General features: G+C 35.6%; 2 protein-coding genes across 2 annotated transcripts; both read left to right on the plus strand.

The window, feature by feature from the left end:
* The first annotated feature begins 9,979 nt into the window (after positions 1–9,979).
* Positions 9,980–11,728, plus strand: LOC132601463 (uncharacterized). The gene has a single exon (XM_060314542.1). It carries the CDS (start codon positions 9,980–9,982, stop codon positions 11,726–11,728), a length of 1,749 nt encoding a protein of 582 aa, XP_060170525.1.
* Positions 11,729–11,763: 35 nt separating this feature from the next.
* On the plus strand, positions 11,764–19,502 carry LOC132603390 (uncharacterized). The gene is made up of 7 exons (XM_060316417.1): positions 11,764–12,537; positions 15,836–16,074; positions 16,155–16,358; positions 17,025–17,108; positions 17,195–17,311; positions 17,417–17,801; positions 19,272–19,502. The coding sequence occupies exons 1-7, from the start codon at positions 12,477–12,479 to the stop codon at positions 19,322–19,324; spliced, it is 1,143 nt and encodes a 380-aa protein (XP_060172400.1). The 5' UTR covers positions 11,764–12,476; the 3' UTR covers positions 19,325–19,502.
* The last annotated feature ends 494 nt before the right edge of the window (positions 19,503–19,996 follow it).

The following is a 19,996-nucleotide window of genomic DNA, read 5'->3' on the forward strand; positions in this document are numbered from 1 at the left end:
CCCCTTTAGCTCTCATTATATTCATAACCTCACTGGGCCCTTACGTTGCAACATGAAATGCATAATAAAAACTTGCCAAAACTATTCTTTTCGTCATTCTCAAATCAAGAAAAATCTGTAACCGTATGGAATTTGTAACATAATGCATAATAGTATGTCGACTTGCAGAGCCGCTTACAAGACTGTCATTCTACTCTCGTGACTCTGTCTACAAAGTCTCTAACATCAATCAAGATACCAAAACACGGATACTCTGACTCGGCAACGCTCCGGAAGGAAATGGAGCTTGCCAATCCATCTAGTACATCTCCTGGCAATGTCCTCTACTCATCGGTGTACACCTGCGAGGCATGAAATGCAGCCCCCGAAGAAAGGAGGTCAGTACGGAATATGTACTGAGCATGTAAGGCATGAAACACAGTAAAGGGGATCATAACTGAACTAAAGATTTTTTTTCCAGAAACCAGTATGAATGTTAAAAACATCAGTACCTTTGCCTTTTTGAAATGAAAATCATGCATATAATTATCATATATCATATATACATATAACGTGTCCCGGCCCTCTAGTGAGGGACTCGGTGAATAAGTCATGCATGTCATCATCATATATCATATACATATAACGTGTCCCGACCCTCTAGTGAGGGACTCGGTGAATAGAGTCATCATATGCCATCCTGGCCGCCATCCCCGTATCATCATATACATATACATATACATATAACGTGTCCCGACCCTCTAGTGAGGGACTCGGTGAACAATGCAGTGGAGTGCGCACGAGAACATGTCCTGGCCCGGGACTCAGTGAAAGACATGTTGAGGCATGCACGAGCAGAGTAGTGAGAAACTATATGCATATAAATTAATTTTTAAGACTCGATAGATAAGTACACTAATCGACACTTGAAGGATCATAAACACGTTTCAAGTCAATCCGAGTTGGCATCAGAAAGTTATGGACGTTATTCATTACAGGAACTTCTACGGACGTTTTAGAACAATCCGAGTTAGCATATGAAAGTTATGGACGTTATTCATTATAGAAACCTCTACAAACGTTTTCAAAACAATCCGAGACCGTCTATGAAAGTTAAGGGCATTAATCCTTATGGAACCCTTTAAGGAACAGAAACTTTTTATGCTTTGCTCGTTATTTCATCATACAATGAACTCGACCATATTAAGCATGCTCATGTCAAGAAGTGAAGAAGAATCACAAACAAGCTCGGAATTAGGAGTAGAGTTACCCCAAGGTACATGTCGTAACTTACTCAGCTCTAGGACATGCCAAAAGAAAGAAAGGGTAAGCCTTACATACCTTGTCCGCTTCCTAAGCTTATCCGAACTTAAGTCTTGGCTTTCCCAAGATCTACAACAACGTCAGAAGATAGCAAGCATTAGCTATAGGTATTTAGGAATCCGATTCCAAGCTAACAATTTACCTACAGAAATTTGGGTAGCATCTCCCCTATAAATTCAACCAACCCCAAGAATTCAACTCGGCCAAATCATCAACAACAATACCAATCAACCACATTAACAACTTCAACAATTAATTCAAAGTGCATTCTAGCATTAGCAACCCCTTTCTACATAATTCGACGACATTTTATTTACATTCAAATTAACCACAACAACCCAACTTACAATCTTCCAAACTCAATAAGAACAACAACAACACATCCCTCGCTTCCAAGTTCATGAATTATACCAACAACCCACACATTAACAACATCATTCATACCAATATAAGAAACCATACTAATGTCACATTAACTTCTTCAACGATCCCACAACGATTACAACTTAATTTCAAGCCATCAAACCATCATATATGCATGTAACGTGCCCCGACCCTCTATTGCGGGACGCGGTGAATAGAGTCATCATATGCCATCCTGGCCACCACCCCGTCATCATATCATCATGTCATCATATCATATATAACATGCCCCGGCCCGCAAGTTAGAGGGACGCGGTGAACAATGCAGAGAAGTACGCACGAGAACATACCCTGGCCCGGGACGCAGTGGAGGATACATTAAGGCATGCACGAGCAGAGTCGTGAGAAACCATATGGTTATAAAACAAATTTCAAGACTCGGTAGACAAGTATACTTACCGACACCTGAAGGCTCAGAAACAGGTTTCGGGTCAATCCGACTTAGTATAAGAAAGTTATGAGCGTTTGAAGTACAGAACCTTTTACGAACGTTTCAGAAGACATTTTTGGAAAATCAAAGCAAAAATCATATCAAGTACCTTTCGGATATCCTTATGGATCAAATCAAATATAGCTTTTGGAACCATATGTAAATATCAAAATATATCAAAGACTCAATGGAATAATCGAACGTGCTAGCATTTGAAGATCAAAACTTTAGTCATATCAATTATCTTTCGAATGCCATTCAGAAACATATCAAACAGAACTTCGGACATCATAGATACGCATCAAAACCATATGAAACAACTTATGGAAATCAAGAACGTTAGCCATCCTAGTGGCTCTAAGAATAGGAGTTTCTTTGAAATCATACATATACGTCATTTGTTCGTTTCATGAGGATCATGCCAAAAGAAAGAAAGGGTAAGCCTTACATACTTGTTCCACGTCCAATTAGCTACGCTTATTCGTCCAATCTTGCTAGTATACATTCAAGAGAATTGTCATAATCATTAGACTCACCGACATATACTTGTCTTAGTATTTCAAATGAATTCACTTATATTCTACCAAAATTTCGGCAGCATTTCCCCTGTAAATACTACCATCCCCGAGAATCTAACTCGGCCAAATCATCAACAACAAACCCGAGAATTCAACTCGGCCAAACTATCAACAACAATACCAACAATCATACTAACAACTTCAACAATCAATCTAAAATATATTCTAACATTAACAACCCTTGTCACATAATTCAAAGGCTTTTCATTTATATCCAGTTCAGTCACATATAGTCAAGTTAACACCAATGATCCCACATTCAAGTATTAATCCGGAATCATTCTAACATGGTTCAAGAATACTTCAAACAATTCATAATATTCCAAACAACCCAATCAACATATTACTTTGCCCGAAACCTTCCAAATTCAACAAGAACACTAACAACACATTTCCTTCTTTCAAATTCAATCACAACAACCCAACTTACAATCTTCCAAACATGTCTCACTTCCAAGTTCATGAGTTATATTTACAACCTACACATTAACTTCTTCAACAAGCCCACAATGATTCCAACTTCATTTCAATTCATCAAACCATCATTTTCATCATGAAATCCACAACTATAACAATCAAAATACTAAATAAAATCAACTCATCATATCTACACAACACTACTCCTATTCGGCCATCACTTGCACACACATATTTCATGAATTTCATCCATTTCTCAATACTACAACATGCATAAATCATCCCTAACACAAGTAAAAGAAGATTGAACACATACCTTTCTCCACACATCTCTTTACTCGGCTAGGGTGTATATCACACCAATGAATGGTTTGCTTGCTTCAATAACCACCCCATGCTAATTAGGGCCTTCAAATTAGTTAGAATACTAGAAGAAAAAAAACTTTCTTGATCAATTTCCATGGACACATATTTTGGAACCATGGCCGAATGGCCTTTGTTTTCTTTCTCCAAGTTTTCTTGAGTTGAAAGATGAATATTTGTCTTGCTTTGTGAGCAATTTTCCATATATATAATTAGCCTCATCAAATAGAATGTGGACACATGTCCTCTTTCTTGAAGTTTCTTAAATTAAAATAAGGATGACTAATTTATCTCATTTTGTCATCACTTTTCCATAGTTATATATATATATATATATATATATATATATATATATATATATATATATATATATTTATGCCACACGGCCAAGAGGGGCTTGGGTAGAACCTTCTTGAACTTTTGCGAAATTCCCGTTTTGCCCCTAGCCTTCCTCAATATTACCATGAACCTTCTTGTGAATTTTCCTTTTTACCCTTAGCCTTTCTCAATGTTTCCATACTAGTAAACAACTTGTTCATTAAAATAATTTTGGAAGGTAGTCTTGCCCTTAACTTCTCGCAATTATCTCGAATTATCCGAACGTACAAAATACGGGCTATAACACGATAGTTTAGCTAAACGACAAAGGTATGTAATGCTAGTCCCTTCTTTCTAAGGCATGAATCCCATGATATGATATTCCTTCCTTCTTCATGATTTTCCTACGTATCAAAAATTATGAGTCTATGATTATAAAGGGCATCACAAAATAAAGAAAAGAGACACATTACGAGCATGACGACGTTGATAATGAATCTAGGTCTAGAAGTCATAAAGCTCATGATATGATATTCCTACGAAGTTATGATCCTTATATGATTCCTGTGATAGTATTTTCCCTACCTCTCCATGACTTTCCTATTTCTCGGAAAACTAAGAGCCTATGTTCATGAATAGCCATACGGGATAAGATAAGAGGTATGTTACGAATGTAGTAATGATGATGATGAGTCTAAGTCTAAAGATACTAAGGCCTATAATATCATGGTTCTACAAGGTTAGTGATCCATATTACGATCCGTCACTACCAGAAATTGATCCTATGGCAACGGAATGTTTAGCAACAGTTGTTGAACCGTTGCTGTAGAGAATCTATTGCAACGGTTCAACCCGTTGCCAAAAGGTTTTGGGATACCGTATACAGTTTAATAATTAAACCGTTGCCACTGTAAAAAACCGTCGCCATAGATTTACCTATTGCAACACAGTTATTAACCGTTGTTGTTAATGTTAGCTGTGTCAACTATTAAATGAAATTTTTTATCTATTGGAACGGTTTTAATTCCCTCCACCCTTAATTTCCCCGCTCTATTTTTTCCTTAACCCACCAAAATCATTTCTTTTATTTTATTTTTACATTTATTTCTTAAATCATATATCTTCTCTCTTCATTTACCTCTTAAATCATATATCAAATACACTGTAAATGATGAACGTATGTAAAAAAAAACCCTGATTTTGCTTCTCATCTTCTCCATCAGAACTCCTCTTCTTGGATGAACTAAACCCTTGGCTTCTCATCTTCTCTGTTAATTTCTAGGGTTGAAGCTGCTAAATGGTTTGAAGAAGTGGTTGATTGAGAAATCTAAGAAGACATATTTGAGACATCATTAGCTGAAGAAATTGTATGTTCTTTGCTGATTATTTTTGGATTTCTTCTTTAATATCTTTTTTTTTTTCTTTAATCTGTGAGGTGTGGGTAGTTTATTTGATATAAGCTAAGTTCAGGAAACTCCTATATAGGCTAAAAAATTGTTGCATGCAACTATTTTAGAACCCCTTTTGTGATATCAGCAAACAATTAAATTGGGTCCTTTATCGAAGTGGGTTTGAAATAATTTTAAGCTTTTTGGTTGGGTCTTTGCTTTGGTTGGTTCTACAATATCACTTTTCTTCCCTATTGTGGTTGTCAAATGAAAAATCTGAGATTTTCCTTTTTTCTTTTACTTTCTCTGCAATTTCACTCTTGTTGGGTGCATTTTATAGTGGTGATTTTATATAGTATCGTGAAATTATTTTCTGTGGACCTAATGTTGGATCTAAACTTGTTTCTTGTTGTAATTTTGTGTATAACTTTAATCGACCATATCTTGAGTGACTAAAAACTACCATGGAAGTGGCTATAAAGTATAGAAAGTTTATCTTTTTCTCAACATGGTGTTTTTGAATGCTTGAAAAGATATAGTTAAAAAGCAAGATTATTGCTGCTCTGCTTCGTAAATGTAGTTACAGAGGAAAATTTTGTTGGTTTCAGTTTGTAGAATAATGTATTTTTGGAAGAATATTCATGTGATTAAATTCAAAGGAGAAGGCATTAAGTCAAATAGTAAATGAAGAAATCTCTTTAGGTTCATATAGCGTATTTTATTGCTATTCTAGATCCTAAAATTTGAAATAAGTCATCTGCCAGATGTAAATAAGCCTATATATTGTCATATAATTGCTTGACCTATTGGTTTCTTGTTGATGATGTGAAAAGAATTCAATGGTCTTGGCTAACAGGAAAAAGAAAGTTTTTTCATTAAAGGTTTTGATTGTTCTCCCAGAATCCCAAGTGTTCTTCTATGACACTTTGTCACCTCGTAGACGACTGGTTCGACATCGCAGAGCCCAGTTTTTTCTTTAAGGGTTTTGATTGTTCTCCCAGAATCCCAAGTGTTCTTCTACAACACTTTGGTCACTTCGTAGAAGACTGGTTCGACATCGCAGAGCCCGTGAATAGCTAGTGTGAGGTAGGGGCTTTTGATTTCTTCATGTCCCTTCATGTTCTTCTTTTTTATTAAAATTGTGATTTTGGTTTGTTCAAATTATTGAGTTTTTGTCTCAATATTTTTACAATATCTGGTTGCTTATTTTCCTGTTATATCATTTAAAGAAGATAAGAAATGGATGGGACTACTTCAATTTAGTAAATATCTAGTGAAATGTGGGAGCTTTACTGTTTTCGAATAGCTAAATCATGGTTATTACTGATTTCCTGAAGTTAATGCTATGTCTAAGGTTGGAGTGTTCCAATTTAGGAGATATTATGATTTTCTTGTTTGGCCATGGAAGTTTGGCTTTGAATTATTGTCCGTTCATAATTGTGCTATTTCCATTTCACAACAGTTACTTGTCTTTATGTTTCTTTCTCTCGATTATGTGAATGTATTGTGTTGACACTCCATGCAAAAGTCATGTATCCATATTCCACATGAAAAACAACAACCATTTGAATCCTACACAATTAAAAAACCAGTAAAACCAGTCACACTATTAATCTGCAGACTACAGTTGTTTATTTTTGTGCCAACTCTGTACTCTATATCATTTCCTGAATCTGTGTATCTTGTTGCAAAGTTTTTTCCTTCAATCAGTACTTCACCTACAAAGAAGAAAACCAACTTAATAATAACAGCTACCCTCCTACTCTCCTCCCAAAGAATTTGAGTATGGAGATAGCAATGGATCACTGCATTTCACTGTATCTTTTCATCATAAGCTGCTGCAAATAGCAGCAACTCATTTAGCCAGATTAAGTAGCCTAGTGCAGCATCTAAGTGTTTCAATCCTCTAAATTTCCAATCTGCATGATTTCCATTTAAGAACAATTTAAGGTTTAATTTTTTTTTTTTAATAAAGTCCACTACGCTTTTGGCCTAGGGCTGATTTTTTATATATATATATATATATATATATATATATATATATATATATATATATATATATATTATTTATTTTTATTTTTTTTCAAAAACAAATCCCAAAAGTCTACAAATGTAGCCAAAGGATAATATGAAATGAAGAATTAAACTAATGATCAACTTAGGATTTATAGATATCCTAAGTTGATATTACAAATAACTAACCAATAATCAAATAATAAAGCAACTAGAACTGCTCCAATGTCTTGTGAAGTGAGCATACTGGAACCTAGTCAGTACATAGGTCATGATTGCCTTTGCAGCATGTATATAGCACATCCAGCAGATCCAACATGGTAATATAGCACAACATTTTCCACATGTGTGTGCTATCATGTAAAGACCTGCAAGTAAAAAAACCAGTTCATTCAAAGCTAAGCTCATTTCCTATATGTATAGCATCAGCAGCAGCAGTGCACTGCCTCCTTTTATCATTTTCATCCTCAAACAATGCCACTAGAATTAGTACTCTCAATGCATGATCAAGTGAACCAACTCTGATGTAGCAACAACATTCTAATTTGATGATGTCCTTATTGTCTTTAATGATGCCAGATCCTAGTTTTACCAACTTGAAAGTGCAACCTGGTGAGTTGCTGATGTAACCAACAATCATTAGCAATAAAGTAGCAAACTCTGTTCCTCCTCGTGATTGTTGTTGTATTCCAGCTGCTGCTGCATGTTTCTGAGCCTACTTTGTATAACCAATTCCAGCTATCAAATTCCAATCCATGCCAAATTCACTACATTCTCTATCTACTGGTGCTTCCTCAGTAGGAATGAGTACATAGTACTGATACCATCCACTAAATAAGACCAATAAATAGATCATGTGTGTTCTCGTAGCAATATGATCGGTAGCACGGTGATTATCCTTGTAATTCCATGTGACACCAGAACTGAACCTCATCCGCACAATCTATGGTCCAGTAGAAGAATATTGCCTTGAACTCTGTATATCTCAAATCATTTCTAATTAACATCAGATCATTGATAGACACAGCAGTAGGAATTTTTGAATTCCTGATGACATTGTTTCTCATTTTTGCACAGATTTCTTGCCAATACTTGAGCATCCAACCTGCAAAAAAGAAAATTAGATTAGTAGAAAAACAATATGGACTCTCCTCCAAAAGGATTTGAGTATGATGATAAAACTTCCTCAACTTCAAACCACCAGTCCAACTATTTCTCACACCAGTAGCCAAAAACCAGGTCTGTCCACAATGTCTAAATTTACCCTTGCTGTCTATTTTTTTTTTCTTTTTTTTTCAAATTTTCCAAACATCAAGTTCTGAATCTTCCTTTCAATCCCACCACTAACTTCCATCTTCAGAACTGTCATCAGGGATCTCAAATTTGTGCACACCATTACTTGCCATAAACCATATGCAGCTGATAGCTAAGGAGGACAATTTGCGTTTGCCACCTCAAGCTACATCCATGAAGCCACACTCCATTTCTGCACCTTTTCATTCACTTCACCAGAAACTCTCCATAACCAATGAACACAGCCAAGCACCATCTCGTTTCCCATATGAATGTTAAAATCTTCCCCTCCAAAAACCAGTAGTCCACCAGAAAACTGCATAAGCCATAATAGCACAACATTTCCCCTTGTGACTTCTAACCTCTTCATTAGGACCACCAAAAGGCGTGAACCTTGTGAATACCAAATCATTTGCCAATTGTGAAGGATCAGTGATACACACAACAGCAAATATAAATATGCTCCTGATGACTTGACTTTCCTTTTCATCACAAGTTTCAAACAACATGAATTTGAAACCTGCAAGATAGAAATCAAGTTAGCAGAAAAATTTACCACCATACTCTCCTCCATATGGGCTTGATTATGATGATAAGTACTGCTCCACCTCAGACCATCAGATTAGTATCCATCAATATCTCTTTTGAGTTCTAATTCTCAAATAGGGACACTGCAACTTGTCACTATTGAGAATCTTCCTTGCCATTGGATCCAGTTCTGCAAATGAATTCACACTCACCTCCCCATGATCCAGGGCATAATTAGCCAAATGGTCAGCTAATTTATTACCCTCTCTCATGATATGCATCACTTGGACATCAGCATTATCAATAATCTCCCAAATTTCTTCTACAGCAAAGGCTATATTCCAAGGGGGTTTCCACTGCCTATCCAAAATATTTTTCAATAAGAGTGAGTCAGTCTCTAATATGAAAGTGTACACATGTCGAGATAGACAGTATCTTGCAGCTTCAAGAAGTGCCCTAGCCTCACTTTCAGTTTTTTTATTGTAATTTTGTAAACTGCTAAACTCAATAATTTGTGTGGTCGATAGGAACTTGTAAATATCATTACTTTTAAATAAGAAGTTGCTTATTTGAGATGGGCTTTGTGAAGTTAACTAGTGGACTGGTAGGCTAAAATGCTGCTATATTACAGTTGCAACAAGAATAATAAGTTCATTTAGCTATTTTCTTAAGGCCTGAGTGTTGCTATAACAAAATGGTTAGCTATAATGGTTAGATCTGTACCACCCCAATTTCCTTGACTTGATTCAAGTGCATCTATGTTCAAAGCTTTGATCTACCTAAGTCCTGACTTCACTGAACAAGTCTAGAATTTTATCTTTATTTTTTTTTACTTGTTGCTAAAGGGATCTGGTGATCTTGACTTCAGTTTCTAAGCTTAGCATGAATCTTAGTTTTGGTGATTTGCTTGTGATATATAGGAATAAATGGATAATGGAGATAAAAGTTGGATGAATCACCTAAGATGGACAGAAGAGTATGCTGCTGGAGTGAATTATTTTCTTGACAAGGCATTTGAACGAGCTTCTCAAGGAAATGAGATATTATGTCCTTGCAAGAAGTGCATGAATCGCTATTGGCATTACAGAAATGTGATGGAGGGTCACTTGGCTGTTCATGGGTTTGTTGATAATTACACCAAATGGGTTTTTCATGGAGAAGGGGTTTCATCGAGCAATACACCGCATCCAATAAATGACGATGAAGGTTCTAACTTGTGTGATGATATTGATGGACTACTTCATGATACATTTAGAAATGTAGAGGGTGAGTCAGGGCATGAAGAAGGAGTGCGACAGGGTTTATCTGAAGACGCAAAGAATTTTTTTAAATTATTGGAGGAAGGGAAACAAGAGTTATATCCGGGTTGTGAAAATTTCAATAAATTGAATTTCACCATTCGGTTGTACTTATTTAAATCATTACATGGTTTGAGTAATGTAGCATTCTCAGACTTGTTAGATTTGATAAGAGAGGCATTTCCCTTTGCTCAGATACCAGAGTCTTTCAATAAGGCTAGACAAGTGATTAAAGATTTGGGTCTTCATTACAAAAAAATACATGCATGCCCTAATGACTGCATGTTATTTTGGAAGGATAATGAGAAAGTAGATAACTGCTCTGTCTGTGGAACTTCTAGATGGAAGAGTGTTGGTGATGCCTCGACTAATTCACGCTCTAAAATTCCTGCAAAGGTTTTAAGGTACTTCCCCTTAAAGCCTAGGCTTCAAAGGATATTCATGTGTTCTGAAACAGCTGTTGCAATGAGATGGCACGCTAATGAACGACCCAATGATGGAAATTTAAGGCATCCTGCTGACGGGGAAGCATGGAAGGATTTTGATCGTTTGTACCCAGACTTCTCTCGAGATCCTCGTAATGTTAGATTGGGTCTCTCAAGTGATGGTTTCAACCCATTTAGAACCATGAGTATTTCTCATAGCTCGTGGCCTGTTATGTTGATGAACTATAATTTATCACCATGGATTTGCATGAAGCCTGAGTATATCATGTTGTCAATGATCATTCCAGGTCCATCATCTCCAGGAAATGATATAGATGTGTATCTACAACCACTAATTGCAGAATTGAAAGAACTGTGGGAACCTGGGATAGAAACATATGATACTGAAACCGACCAAACATTTCGAATGCGTTCAGCCTTATTGTGGACAGTTAGTGATTTTCCAGCATTAGCAATGCTTTCAGGATGGAGCACCAAGGGAAAATTGGCATGCCCTACTTGTAATTATGACACATGCTCTCAATATCTCAAACATAGTCGTAAGATGTGTTACTTGGGTCATCATAGATTTTTGCCTTCTGATCATCAAATGCGAAAAGATAAGAAGTCATTTGATGGTAAGGAGGAGCATAGACCTGCACCTACTCCTTTGTCGGGTATAGAAGTGCTTGAAGAGCTGCATGAATTCAATAATGTGTTTGGAAAGGGCAAAAAAAAAAAAAGGCCTCGAGATAATAAGGGTCCGTGGGAAAAAAGATCTATTTTCTTTGAATTGCCATATTGGGCACAAAACAGATTGAGGCACAATCTTGATGTGATGCACATAGAAAAGAATATATGTGACAGTTTGCTTGGGACTTTACTGGAGATAGATGGAAAGTCAAAGGATCATGTAAATTCTCGCTATGACTTACAGGAAATGAGAATATGAAAGGAGCTACAACCAATAGAGGATAATGATGGAAATGTAAGTTTGGCTCAAGCTTGTTTCTCCATGAAGCCCGAACAGAAAAGGTTGTTTTGCACCGTCTTGAAAAATGCCAAATTACCAAAAGGATGCGCTTCTAATATATCACATCGTGTGCAAGTGAAGGAGATGAAAATATCGGGGTACAAGAGTCATGATGCTCATTTTATAATGCATTACCTACTCCAGGTTGCCGTTAGAAAAGTGCTGCCCAAGAATGTTTCATTAACCTTGATTAGATTGGGCAATTTCTTCAGAGCCATATGTAGTAAGGTTATAAGAAGAAGAGATCTTGAGAAACTGGATTCTGAAATTGTTGAAATAATATGTGACCTCGAAAGGAATTTTCATCCAACATTTTTTGATATAATGCCACATTTACCTATTCATTTAGTGAATGAAATTAAGCTTGGGGGTCCGACTCATCTTTGCTGGATGTATCCCAATGAGAGGCACCTTTGTAAGTTGAAGACGTTCGTTCGTAATCGATCTTGTGCAGAAGCATCAATAGCAGAGGGTTTTTTGGCTGAAGAGTGCTTGACCTTTTGTTCAAGATACCTACGCGATGGTGTGAAGACAAGATTCAGTAGGTACCAGACTGAGGATGATGAATGTGTTCAGAATTTGTCACCTATATTCCCTAAGATAGGTCATCTAATTGGAATTGAGCAGAAAAAGGATTCGACTTTTATGATGGATCCACAGTTACGTTATGAGGCACATCGGTATGCTTTATTCAACACTGGAGATGAACAAGTTGAAAAGTTTATCGAGTAAGATCAAATACATAACAATTACTTATATTTTAAACTTCGTTCATTTCGTTATGATAACGTCTGTTAAGCTCAATTTATAAAGTCCTAAATATTAAATTTCAAATATTCATGATTGCAGGGAACATAAGAATTTGATGAGTAATCATACTAGATCAAACGCATGGGCAAGAGCAAGGAATCATAGTCGGGAATTTAGCAATTGGTTTGAAGAGAAAGTTAAAAATGTTGAAGTACCCGATTATCTAATATGGCTGTCTAGAATGCCTAATGTGGTGGGCAAGAGATACACTGCATATTTCATTAATGGATACCGATTTCATACAAAAAGTCGGGACGCCCCACGAAAGACTCAAAATAGTGGAGTGACTCTAGCAGCAACAACAGATAGTTTTGCTAGTTCTAGGGACCAAAATCCCATAGATGGCGAGGTTATTTATTATGGATTTATTCAAGATATCATTGAGATTGATTATTCTGGCTATTTTAGTGTTGTACTGTTTAGATGTGATTGGTTTTATAATGAAGTAGATGAATATGGGTTAACTCGGGTATACTTCAATAAGTTATGCAGTAAAGATGATCCTTTTGTGTTGGCATCACAAGTTCATCAAGTTTTTTATGTGGCAGATCCAGTTGAGAAAGATGTTTATTATGCAAGGAATAAAGTCCCTGTTGATTTGTATGATCTAGATAAAGAGGATTGTCCAAATATAGGAGACACATTTTGGAGGGAGCCTAATGATGACATTGGTCCATCAACTAGATTAGATGATGGTGACATTAGATGGTCAAGGGAAGATGTGCCCGCTGATGTCGTTGATATTCCATCTAATGCACAACATTCAGAAGATACAATTATGGAAACATCGGAAGAGGAGGATGAGTTCGATGATACTGATTGGGATTTGATGGAGGAAAATGATTAGACAATAAAGTTCTGAACTCCTTTTATTTATGCTCATCATTGTTTTCATTTTTTATTTTGAGCGTCTAATAAATGTCTTTTTTCATACATATTTTATGATCTTTTCTTGAATTTCTACAAGAATATCCCTTCTTAATGCAATAAAATCATGTTTCTGTTTAACTCTTAATTTGCCTATTTAGTGTGAACTTTTATCTATTTCTACTTAGATTAATGCTCTACCTACATATAGTAGAACTCGAGTTCATAGTCCTAGTTTGTGTCACAATAGTACTAGCTAATATAATCCCACTGCCATTCTGATTGATTTTGTTTTCAGCACTGACATTCTACTAACCAATTTTGTATTTCATATTCTAAAACTTGCAGAGACTTGAGTAATCATGAATCAAGACGGGAGTTCAAGAAAAAGCAAGAGAGTTAAGAACTCAAACTTCATTCCACCTGGATCAGTTGCATCTTTGCTAAGCCAAAGGGTTTTGAATCACAGGCACAAGCCAAACTAAAAATACATTTCAGATGTTCATGTTACAAAGTCAAATGAAAAGCATTACAAGCACAAGCAGAACTCAAACTACATTCCAGCTGGATCTGAAGTGGAACAAGTGCAGCAAGTGTGTCCCGATTCTATCTGTCCTGCAGCACAAACAGTACATGAGCAAGTCTTGTTGGATTCCACCACTGCTGAATCAGGAGAAGCATAAGAACAAGTGCAACAAACCTCACAACTTTCCAGCATTCCTGCATTACAAGCAGTTAATGAACAAATCCAACAAGATCCACATGATTCTACTAATCTTGAAGCAAATGACCAATCTGGGGAAAGAGGCAAGATTTTACAGATTTAAACTACATGCACTTGAAATTAGAATTTGTCTTTAGCTTATAAAATCTGATAGTTGTTCGCTAACTTTGATTTTAGCAGTGTGATTGTTCCAAATTTTGTTTACTGGTGATTTTGCTGCTTACTTTTCAGTTTTAAGCTTTTCCATCTCTACATTTCAGTAATACTTTCAAACTACGCCGCTGACATCGATTTTGATGGTAGAAAATGCTCGCTAACTTTGATTCTAGCAGTGTGATTACTGTTCAACTTTTTGACTGGAATTTTCCTTTGTTACTGTGGATTTTGTTGCTTATTTTTCAGTTTGAAGTAGTTTAATCTGTACATTTCGGGAATACTCTTGAACTACTTCGTTTTTTCTTAGTTTTCAGAGTTGAAGTGCTTTTAAGTTTGGATTTAATTGATTTTTCTAATTTTTGTGGAATTTCCTTTGTTACTGTCTTATTTTTCAGTTATAAGCAGTTCGATCTCTACATTTCGAGAATACTCTCAAACTACGCTGTTTTTCTCAGTTTTTTTATAGTAGAAAATGTTGCTAACTTTAATTTTAGTAATTTTTTCAGTTTCAAACACTTCGATCTGTGTATTTCGAGAATTTCTTATGTGATAACTATGAGTAGGATTAAGTAAAGTTTCCTTTTGTTTTTCACAAGTTTGGTGCTCATATATATATATATATATATATATATATATATATATATATATATATATATATATATATATATATATATATATATATATATATATATATATATATATTTTTTTTTTTTTTTTTTTTTTGTTCTTTTTTTTCTAATTTTGAATCATCTTTAAGTTAAGTATTTCCACTGTTTTTTCCCTTTGTATGTTGAGATTGAGATCTGAAGTTGAACTGGCAGCTGAGTACTGAATGTTCGTTTTCATTTCTTTCCACTGTTACATGATCCTGGAAGCTGCAAAATTTTCTTTTTTTGTTTTCTCCTTTTCCCGATCCTGTTAATAAAAGGTAATTACACTTAGAAAAGGGACCAGAAATGCATTAGGATGGTCAGGCAGCAGGTTTTGTAAATGTTTAATCATTTCTTCGGAGCCTCTTTTTTTCCTTTATTTGTCAGTCTAAGAATATCAGGCAGAATAGATAATGCTATCATTTTTTTTCTTGACTTGGCTGGCCTTAGTGTGTTTGACAGATTCGTTTTTTTTCTTGTCTTTGTTATTAAAGTGCTACTGAAACTTCTCCAAGTTATATAAACTGCAGACACTGCTTTTGGCTGCTGCCCTTCATATTTCAATATAGCTAGGAACATACTTTTCTGCATTCCAGTTGTCTGGCATCTTTCCTTTGGAGCATTTTGGTCCTTTATTTAAAACCATATTATCTGTTCAATCTATTATCCACTGACAGGGGACTCATCTTAGAATTAATTTTTATCTTACTAAAAACAGTTCATGAGCAAGCAGGCTCATGTTCTAAAATTACCAAATTTGAAATAGGTCTGGACCAATTTTCTGCATGACTATAAACTGTTTGGTTCATATTATTACAGGCCCTTCCACTCAGAAAAGAAAAAGAGGTGGAACACAAATGCAAAGTGTACATGGACGGAGTGAGCGCAAACTGATCGTGCTAAATGAGTTGCACCAATCCATTGGTCCTATTGAAGCAATTGTTAAAGAGTTGGGTAGCTTCCTCGGCACATTAGCAAGGAATGGGACCTTTTGTCCTCTTAATGTGTTTAAATGGAAGAAATTGAAGACACATGATGATATGTGGAACTATACCTTGGTTTGAATTTCTCAATGTTCCATTTTTTACTTGAAAGTATTTCAGATTTTTTGCACTAACCCAATTGCATCAAATTGTAGGAGAAATATGACATTCCTAAAGTAGCGAAAGAATGGACTTTGCGAACAATTCAACTTGCTTGGAGAAAGTATAAGAATGGGTTGAAGAAGAAACACTACTATCGCTACGCCAATGACGAACTTCGAATGGCAAAAAGGCCTAAAGAAGTTTCAGAATCTCAGTTTAAGGCTCTCCTCGAATATTGGAACTCCGATGCGGCTCAAGTAAGATATAAATCATAGACAACTTTCTTTTCTTTAAATTAGTGCCTTATTCGAAAGCAAAAGATATCTGATTTTATTTTTTTTGTATCAAATTCCCAAAGTTAGCACTAACTCATATTCTAGCTCAGTACCAACACTAATCAATATTGTATTATTCCATTTCCAAAAATAATAGGATATGATGCACCATGTCTAATATGAACAAACTTGTACCAAATCCTTTCTCAAATGATCAGTGGTACAAATATATTTCAAACTTCCTGATTTTCTGATGTTTTTATCCTTCCATGCTAGAACCAAACCTGTAAAAAAGAAACCAGTGTTAGTGAAAAAAATTATCAACATAGCCTCTTCCTATAGGATTTGAGTATGATGATGAAGTCTTCTTTTCAACCCATCACCAAAAACCAACTTCAAAACCAGCACCAGGCTTGTTTTCCTTCTCCACATATCACATTTTCTCAACAAAACACTGCTGCAAATTCCAGTACTTATGCATATCACAGTAGCTGAAAATCCCTTATCATCTCCTATATACATTCAATGGTACAAACAACATGTCTTCCCAATAACTAGCAACCAGCAGCATCCTTCAGATATCTGATTTATGCCCTTCATCTATATATTTTTTGGCTTCTATTATTTCACTAACTCATATTTTTGCAGGACATGTCCAGAAAAAATACAGAGAATAAAAAGTTGAGGTATCCACACACTGTTGGCAAAACAAGTTTTGCTATAATCCATGAGGTTTGGTGTTTTCTTGTATTGTTCATTTACTATGAACTTGTTGACTTTACTTGGGAAGATTTTTATGCTATCTTTTATCTAACTAGAAAAAAAAGAAGGAAAATCCTGAAGCTTTGTCAAGTAAGGAGTTTTTTATGGCTACTAGAAGAAGGAAACCAGGCCGAGTATACAAGGACTCATATGAAGATACGACTAGCAAAATAGTATGAAAGTTTCTATTTAAAGGTTTATCGATATCATTTGCTTGTTCTTAAATATTGGATTAGTTTCATTTACTTGAACTCCCTTCTCTTCAATCTGATATGTAGGCTGAAATGGAGAGAATTGAAACTCAAGAAAGTGAAGGTGGCAGTCAATCAGTTGACGCATATGTATCAGTAATGGGACCTGATCATCCAGGTCGAGTAAGATTGTATGGACGTGGGGTTACCAAGACTCTCTTGAAACAGAAAGCAGCGGATTCTGGACCCTCTTCAAATGTTACTGATGATATGGAGAAAAAAATGGAGGAGATAGAAGAGAGGATGCAACAAAGAATGCAGGAAAAATTCAACGCTCAAAAGGATACCATGGAAAAAGATATTACAATGAAAGTCATTGCAAAAATTCAGCAGCTAAATCCAGAATTCCAACTTGATCCTAATATGTTAAGGTTCAGTGTTCGTTCGCCAGGAGAAGCTTCTTCTGCACCTGGTAACAATCAAGGTCGAACTTATTCTGATCTATTTCATCTTCTCATCCTTCTTATTCTCTATGTTAAATATCTCTCTTTCTTGCCTAAACTTAGTCAAATCTTATGCCTGCTTGTTTTTTTAATTTTCTTATGCTAGCTGATTTTTTCTTGCTGACATTACTGAAAAGTATACTTCTTCCTGAAAAGAAAAAGGAATCAAAGTTTGCTTGCATGCTTATTTCTATTTCTCTATATATCTTTTACTGGTCACATTTTTCTTGTTCAATTCATGAGTTTGTATGTGTTTGGATTGTTGAAAGGAAAACTGAAAAAGGGTAACAAATGCCTTGTGATTTCATTCCAGTCTTGTAGCGAAATAATTTATCATGTGATGTTGTTTCTGTCTAGGCTTAGCATTCTTAGTTATGCTCTAATTATCCGAATGAATTGCACAAAGAATGTCTATAGCTGCAGGAGTTAGATACTTAAAGTTTTTGATATATTTTGCTCTAGCTATGTGGTAAGAGGGTGGAGGAGGGAGCAACATATTATTTCTTCTTTTCGAATTTTGAATGTAGACTCTACTGGTCTCTTTTGGTTGTAACTATTACATCAGCAATTTCTCTACTTAGTCTTGCTCCAAGAGTGCAGAAACTAGATGTATATTGGCGAACCTTTAAAGCTGAGTGTAACCTAGATTAAAATTGCAAACACTTTGAATTAAAAATTGGTACTAACTTCTCGTTCAAAGATAATGTTGGACTACCGAGTTCTGATTAAAAGAGGCGTCATTATCCATTTTATTCTATTCTCTTGTGATGAGTTGGGATTAAATCATATATCATATTTAGGGTCCTGGAGTTTTATACCTTCCTATAAACCAATACACACTTAGTTGCAAGTAATATTCGTACAAGTCTTCCCAGCTTTCTATTTCCTTTTATCATGGTCTCTGATAATTGATAATTGTCTCATTAGTTCTGCTTAGTTGTGGTCTTTTGCCACTGATGTTTGATGTTTCTCCAACACATCTACATTTACTATTGGTTGGTTGACCTCTTTCTTGTAGCATGATATGATATGAGGGAATTCCACATCCAGTCAAGGGTAGTTCTCCTCAACGAGTTACACAGCTTCCTCTGTTCCATTGATTGGTCTTGTTTGTCTATTTGAAGCTAACTTGCATTATCTTTTCCTTATTTGAAGGAAATGGACATCTTGGTGTCATCATATAGTTAACACTACAAACTGTTTTAAATGCTGACATTTCTTGCTCCATTTTTTCAAAGTCACTAAGGTCTTGGGTTCAAAATCCCACCTTCCCATACAAACATTTAAAACCTAGGGCTTAAGGGAAAAAAAAAAGGAAAGAAATAACAGATCTTTTATCTTTGTAGTTTAAAATTGGTATCTGTTTATAATAAGTTTTATCTTTGTATTATGTGCGCGTGCATTTGAAGGGCAGTGACATTATTTATTCTCTTTTGTAGGTGTCGAAAATGAAGAAAGGGAAGGAGACAGTGAAGACATTGGTCTTACTTGAGAAGATCTTTTATGAAGATTTCTACATGTTCTAAGAATCCTTTTGCTATCGAACATTTTGAAACTTATCCTAAATCTTGAAATGTAAAACTTAATTGCATTTTGGGTTGAACATTTTGCTTTTACGGGTATATATGTTGGATTAGGAATGTTGGATATTTTGGATTATGAAAAATTGTGTTTTCTGGTTTATGTAATTTGTAATGTATTTTATTTATATATATATATATATATATATCAATTTATAACCAGGGCTACTATTTCAGATAAACCATTGCAATAGGCTGTTCCAAATAATTGCCCTGGATTTTTGTACAAACAAAAAACCTGTTGCAATAGACAAAAACCGTTGCAATAAAGTAAAAGGTATTTGCAATAACCTCTACGAAACCGTTGCAATAGCCTCAAAAGGTCGTTGCTTAAAGGTCTATGGGGACGGTTGGACACCGTTCCATATAAACACAAAAACTCGTTGCATCAGAAAGAGGGACAACCGTTTCTGTAGATAAGGCTATAGCAACGGGTTTCGCCAACCGTTGCAAAAACCGTTGCCATAGATATATGGGCACGCGAGCAGATGGAACGCACGTGAAACCGTTGCAATAGATATATAGCAACGGTGCTCCCGTCTATAGCAACGGGTTTCTCGGCGTTGCCATAAGCCTATTTTCCA

This window comes from Lycium barbarum, chromosome 7 (genome assembly GCF_019175385.1).
Source record: "Lycium barbarum isolate Lr01 chromosome 7, ASM1917538v2, whole genome shotgun sequence".
Classification (NCBI taxonomy): domain Eukaryota; kingdom Viridiplantae; phylum Streptophyta; class Magnoliopsida; order Solanales; family Solanaceae; genus Lycium; species Lycium barbarum.